This window comes from Arachis duranensis, chromosome 9, assembly GCF_000817695.3.
Source record: "Arachis duranensis cultivar V14167 chromosome 9, aradu.V14167.gnm2.J7QH, whole genome shotgun sequence".
In the NCBI taxonomy this organism is placed as follows: domain Eukaryota; kingdom Viridiplantae; phylum Streptophyta; class Magnoliopsida; order Fabales; family Fabaceae; genus Arachis; species Arachis duranensis.
The window spans coordinates 113,471,129-113,477,883 of NC_029780.3; the positions used below are offsets into that span (position 1 = coordinate 113,471,129).

Below are 6,755 nucleotides of genomic sequence, written 5' to 3' on the forward strand. Positions count from 1 at the left end.
GTTAGGTGTAAGCGTCTGTTTGTCTCTTCCCCTACACCGTCTATTTGTCTCTTCCTCCCCCATAGTTTCTACTATTTCTTTATATGTTTTTTTATTATTATTATTTAAATTTCCCTTACAAATATTTTATTATATGTCCAGCTACTTATTTTGATGACGGAATAGGATCATATTTTGGGTATATTTTTAATAAGAAACTTATCACTTCATTGACATAATAACTCAAAATTATGGTCACACTTTATCATATATACTAACAAAATTGAGAAATTGTCATATGAGTAATAGAAACATTTCTTTCTAAAAGGTGACTGGACCAATCCTTCGTTGTATACTATGTGTGTGTAAAAAATTTTTAATCATTCTCTATAATAAGAGTATTATAGTCATTTTTTATAAAAAAATAATATTAATTTAGACCAATTCAAGATTTGATTTACCATTTTTTCGGTTAAATCAATTTGTCTAGCTTAATTTTGACAAAAATAACATGATTTAATTTATTATATATATATTAAATTTTAATTACTGAAAAATATCTTTAAAAAAAAATGTTTTAGGCGTCTTTATCTGAATGACTCCCTTATTATACAATCATGAGAACAATTCTTTTTAATTATTTTGAGGGAAAAAAAGAAAGAAAGAAAGAAAGAGAGTTAGTTCGAATTAAGATGTTTTATCCGAGACACATGAATATATAGAAAGAAGATTTTCTCCCATTGGACGGTTTTTGACAAAGTCTTTGTTATATGGAGACAAGCCATGTTAAGCATTCCATTATTATTATTATTACATAGATAAGAAATAAAAAGGAAAAAAAAAGTACTCTAAAATTAAATAAAGAGAGGGATCTGAAGTTGACATGCCATGAGGAAAAATGCCGCTTCAACCACTCATATCCTATCTTGTCTTTTATCATTGCTTTTCCTCTTCCACTGTTTTCAGATCAACTTGGGAATAGGTCAATTTGATAGAAATTTTCCCATGGGATTGAAGTGGATCCTCCAAACTCCAAAGACCCAATCAAATGGTACGAGAATTTCATTACACTGCCTTGCAACTACTCAAATTTGTTGCACTGATTTCATAACTATGCATCATACCACTTGTTTCAGGTTTGAGTACAGCTTTAAGTGATAAATATTAAGGTAGAATAAAAAAGGGTTAGCGCTAAGGACCCCATTATGTGTATATCTATATATGTTAGAATAAATCAGCTGCATGATTACAATTATTGAGAATACTACTTGTAACATATTGTGCATTATTATTCACAATAATAATAATAATAAAGAATTAAAGAATAATGTTGACAATGGATGGTAGCCATGACAATGACGCAAATTACGTTAATATTATTATTCGTGACTAATTGTGGATAATTATTAGTATGAAAATAATATTGACTTGATACAAATAATAGAGTCATGGAAAGGTTCCCTTTTGGTTCTAGACAATGACAACCATTTAGGTTCATGGATTCCTGTGGACCTTATCACCTTAGGATATACAAAATTATTTGGTAGTTATTGATATTGCATTATTCATCTATGTTACATTACATTTAAGTGTATAGGGTCAGCCAAAGTTTCTAAAATATTTATGATCATTAGAAAAAAAACAAAAAGATATGCAAGCGATGACCAATTGCATTTAAATTAGAAGGATTTGGATTTATACAATTGGGAATGGAATTATACATACAACTTGAATCGTGTTTCTAAGAGCTGTGTGAACACAAACTAAATGACATTCTTGATTTTAAAAATAAAGAGAAATTTGTAGCAACTATAATCTATATATATTTTTTTCCTTCTATCCTTTTTGATTGTATAAAAGGAATCCCTTTCCCCACCTCCAATTGATTGTATTTTGATAATGATCATAATAATGATAATAAAATAGCATGGTTGGTGGTAGTGTCCAAAATGAAAATAATTAAAAGGGACAAAAATGTTGAAACAAATACAAGAATTGATGAGGGTGGTGGTGCTGCTTGGCTGCTACCACCGCCGAATATCATCCCGAAGAAGTCCCCACCATCGCCACCGCTGGACCCACCACTGCTTCCACCCTTGTTGGTGGCGCTCGTCACGGTCCCACCTCCGGTGTAACCGGGAAATAAGTCCCCATTGTCCCTGTGTCAATAATTTACTCATAACATAAGCACTCAAAAAGGAAGGAAGGAAAAGTACATTTCTTTTGGTTTGAAACTCTGAATTGATAGACAAAGAAAATATAACCAATAATGATGAAAGCAGCGATCAAAGAACAGCAAATAAAAGATAGAAGATATGCCATTGGCTTCAACTTGAAGAAAAGGCATAAACAAATATATATTATCTTGTTTTGTTTAGACTCTAGGCTGCTACATTATGTATTATTAGGTCATATCTTGTTTAGACCCTTCACTACATGGAATCATCAATCAACATTCATATATTGTGTGAATGTGTGTTTTTGGCTTCAACTTGAAGTAAAGAATTAATAGAGGCAAATACATCCTAATTTGAATATAATTAATTTATCTAGTCATGAACACCTCAGAGATATGATATTATTAACCTTTTTGAAGATTTTCAATGCTTAATATCTGCCTCCTTAAATTAAGGTTAATTAAAAGGAAAATAGTGAGTGGATCATACGTAGGAAAAGATGTTCCTTTTTATAATGCAGTGTAACCCGTGTGAGAATAATGAGACAAAGCACATTCATGAAAAAGGAAGAGTAGATAAGGTGCATTTGTGAGATAGAAAGAAGCATGCATGACTAGATTCAACAAATTTAGGCAAACCAAAGTCAATTATGAAATAAATTAATTATGGGAGTAGTTTGAAATTTTGATAAAACGGGAGGTCACTGAACAATCAATCAATAAAGTATAGAATGGATGAAACAAATTCCTAATTTTGTTGGCTTTACATAATTCTTAAGAGGTAGTTAGCAATAAATAAGCAGCAATGATTTGTCAGTGCAATGGCCAATAAGGGTAGTCTTGTAAGTTTGATAGTCATGCAAATAAAACAAAAGCCATAAATCTTCACAATCCAATTTAGATGAAGGGTCATTGTAATCTCTCTGTTTAAAGATGTAGCAATTTCCTTGGCACATAGGTCCCATTTGCTAATTGCCTAGATAGAAATTCATAAACACTAAGAAATGTGAATTTAGTATGCAAAACTACATTTACTAAGAAGTGTAGGGACTGAATAGCAATAAAGAAAAAGGTTAAGAATGGGTGACATTGCCATTGCCATGCCATTGGCTACTTTTATTTTATGACTAGTTAGTGTCTAATCAGAAATGGGCCCCAAAAGAGCCTAAAAATAAAGAACATATATTATACAATTCAAGGCCCCACTTCTACTTGCTGGAAAGCAGATAGACAAAAAGGAATAAGTTTTTAGCCATCTTCCCATAATACCCCTGAAACCCAGTTTTCAACCCATACGGCTATACTACAACCCTGTTCATACACACATGCTGTGATCCAGACACTCCAGTCCTTTTTGGCCTTTTCCCTCTTTCTATATCTATTATGTTCCCCTAAACACTTGATTTGTTTGGATATAATTAATAACTAAAGAGCTCAATAACAACCCAAGTGAAAATATCATGTAAAAGGGAAAAAAAGATTTACAAAGTGATGGTCATGCATGCCTTAACTTTAGCAGAACTTTCTATAAAAAAAGGTTGAATGAATAATGAAGACAAATGAACTGTAACCAAGGTCACTGCCCATAAGCTAGTCCCTATAGAAGAGATAGATTCCCAATGTCCAATGACCCTTTACTATCATCATCACGTGCATTCGCTACTAAAGATACTAACTTTTTCGGTTTTTCCCCTCCATTTTTCTACTAATTAGTGTTTTAACTATAATTAATGTTGGTAATCCCGATCTTGGTTCTCCTAAGCCATGTCACACTACTTTGTAGCATAAAACCAGGTAGTATTGTATAGAAAGAAGCATCAAAAGTGAGTGTGTATATATATATATATAACAATATTCGATATAGCTGTTAATTATGACAACAATAATGATAATGATGATACTGAAAAGACGAAAATGACCTTTTCCATTATTACTAGCAAGGGACAGTTATGAAGACAGGTAATGTCCGTTAGTGAGGCAGAGAGAGTACCGTGGATCACCGAAGACGCCGGAATACATGGTAAGGTGGTCGATTTGCACGGCAGATTTGGGTTGCACGCTTGATGCCTCTGCATACTGAGCACTCATGCCACCACCAGATGGCACAAAGAATGCTCCATTTACCATTATGTCCCCGTCCGTCCTCCAATTCCAATCGCTCCATTCCCCCTCATTCGTGTCCACGCGCTTCGTCACCTGAACCATTAATGGACCCGCGTGATTATACGCGCCACCCATGCGCGTGCAATAAGACTCGAATCAATAATTTCTCATTCCCGAGAAAGGACAGCAATTAAAAAAAAAAAAACCCTAAAAATTGAAACTTTAAAGAAACAGTACCTCCTTGGCGTTAGGATCGGCGGGAGCAGTGTAACGGTTACCCTGGCTGTTAATGGTGGGGTTAGCGCTGCCTCCGATTGCATACATCTCCCACTGAGTGAAATCATTGTTAACAACATGAATATATCCCAATCTGCACCGTGGCATTCTCTGAACCAAACCTTCACCGAAGTGGTTGAAAGCGATGGTGACCTGCATTCCTTTATCCGGCAAGTACTTGTCGTTATGCCCCAACAGCATCACCTCGTCGTGGTGCGCGAAATGGTTGTTTGAAATTGTGATCCCCGTCGACCCCATTATGGCATCGATTAATCCGTCCGTACAGTACGAGAGAGAGCAATGGTCGATCCAGATCTTGCGTGACCCGAAGATGGAGATTCCGTCGCCGTCGGAGACTCCCCTCCACCCCACGTGCGTCGGAGAGGCTCTTATGTTGGTGTTGCCGGAGGGCTTGCAATGGTGGACGTGGATGTTGTGGATGATCACGTTCGAGATGTATTGGAGCGTGATGCAGCCGTGGCCGGTGACGTGGACGTTGGCGCCGCGACCGTCCACCGTCTTGTAGCTGTTGAAGATTAGTTCATGTTTTAGGACTATGGTCATGTCGCCGGAGAAAACGATCCAGAGTGGCACGTCTTGGATCACCGCGTGACGGAGGGTTCCGGGAACGGGGTTCGCCGGGTCCCTGTCGGAGGAGTCGGTTACTACGTAGATCTGGCCGCCTTTTCCGCCCATTGCGTCGCGTCCGAAGCCGATGCCACAGTCGGCGAGCTTCTGCCGGTTTGCTGACCAGTTTGGGTCGCACCGCCAACAGTCGTCGACGGGGTTTCCGGTGAGACAAGCGGAGGATTGGTCTTTCGAGAGAAGCTCCCTTCTTGAAAGTGAAGCATTGATTTTCCTGCAAAATGCGAGGATTGAATTCCATGCACCAGATGTTATAAAGTTGAATCTTTTAGTCTTGGGATTTCGAGAAAGCAGCTAAAGATGAAGTTTTTATAAATGGGGCTTTGGTTTAGCATAACAATGGCAATGTTTATGTGTTGGGGTTGAATTGAGAAAGGGCTTACCTTTGAACTTGATGAACCACAGCTTCAGGGTAAGGGTGTTGGTGGGGCAAGGTGAGGTTGAAGGTAGCTTTGATTGGAGGAGAGAATGAACTTAGCAGAAGCCACATTAACAGAATGGAGCTGATATGAAGAATCATCCTTTGAAATCACAGCAGAGAGGAGAAGGGAATGGGGTTTTGGGGTTTATCTCTCTCTCTCTCTCTCTGTCTTTTTTGTTCCTTCTGTAAAGTGCTTCCCTTTCTTCAGATATCTTCCCCTTCAATGCACTACCAACTACTGCTTAGGATTTTGTGAATGCCTTTTTATATTACTAATTCTAATACTAAACCACAACATTCTAATAATAATTATTATAATAATGGTTTCTTTCTCTCTCTCTCTATCCCCCTCTGTCTCAAACACAAACACAGTAATAGTAATAGTAATAGTAATTATTCTAATTCTAAACTGAAAAAATTAAGTTACTTTAGTAACAGGGGACAGGGGTTTTGTTTTTATTTTTTGTGTGTTTAATTGAATGGAAGAAAAAATAATGGAGTGGTAGAGCTTCTTGTTTCCTTTGGGTTTTGCTAATTCTTTCTCCCTTGCAGAGTCTCTCAGCTACTTACATTCCTTGCCTTGCTTGCTTGCTAGTATTTCCTGCCACATTGCGGCTATTACATATAATCTCTCATCAAATCAAATCCAAGAGGAAATCTGCTGAGAAGGAAAAACATTTATAGACACTTATCCAAATTGCTCAAGTGAAGCCAACTCTTCTTTATTTCTTTCTTCTTCATCAAAATTAGCTGCTTCTTTCTTTTTTATTATTGCTGATTAACTTTTCTCCTTGTCTCTATTTTTTTTGCAAATCATGTGTGGATTAAGATTCCTTGCGAAACTTTTGTAGGTTCTTTATTCTCAGTACTCCCCCACCTTGCCTTTTCAAAGAGAAAAAAAAGGACTAAAAAGATAAAAACTTTACCTGTTTTTTTATTCATCACTTTGAATAGGTGTGCGGGTTAGATACGAATGCACAAGTTTGCAATTTTGACAAGTTAATTTCTTGATGCAAAGAGTGAACTCAAAATATAATGCAAACTCCCTTCCTTAGGATTTTCATTTTCCTTCCTTAATTGGTTTCTTTTCTTTGACGATCAAGAAAAGGAGCAACCATAGACAAAGGATCGGAAAAAAAAAAGTATGTTTGGGGG

At 36.5% G+C, this 6,755-nt stretch overlaps 1 protein-coding gene across 1 annotated transcript; it reads right to left on the minus strand.

Annotated features, from left to right (window-relative positions):
- Positions 1 to 1,629: 1,629 nt before the first annotated feature.
- LOC107467476 (probable pectate lyase 18) lies at positions 1,630 to 6,457 on the minus strand. Its single transcript, XM_016086589.3, has 4 exons — positions 5,563 to 6,457; positions 4,496 to 5,393; positions 4,146 to 4,351; positions 1,630 to 2,138 (listed from the first exon to the last, which is right to left on the minus strand). The coding sequence occupies exons 1-4, from the start codon at positions 5,697 to 5,699 to the stop codon at positions 1,883 to 1,885; spliced, it is 1,497 nt and encodes a 498-aa protein (XP_015942075.1). The 5' UTR covers positions 5,700 to 6,457; the 3' UTR covers positions 1,630 to 1,882.
- Between the last annotated feature and the right edge of the window lie 298 nt (positions 6,458 to 6,755).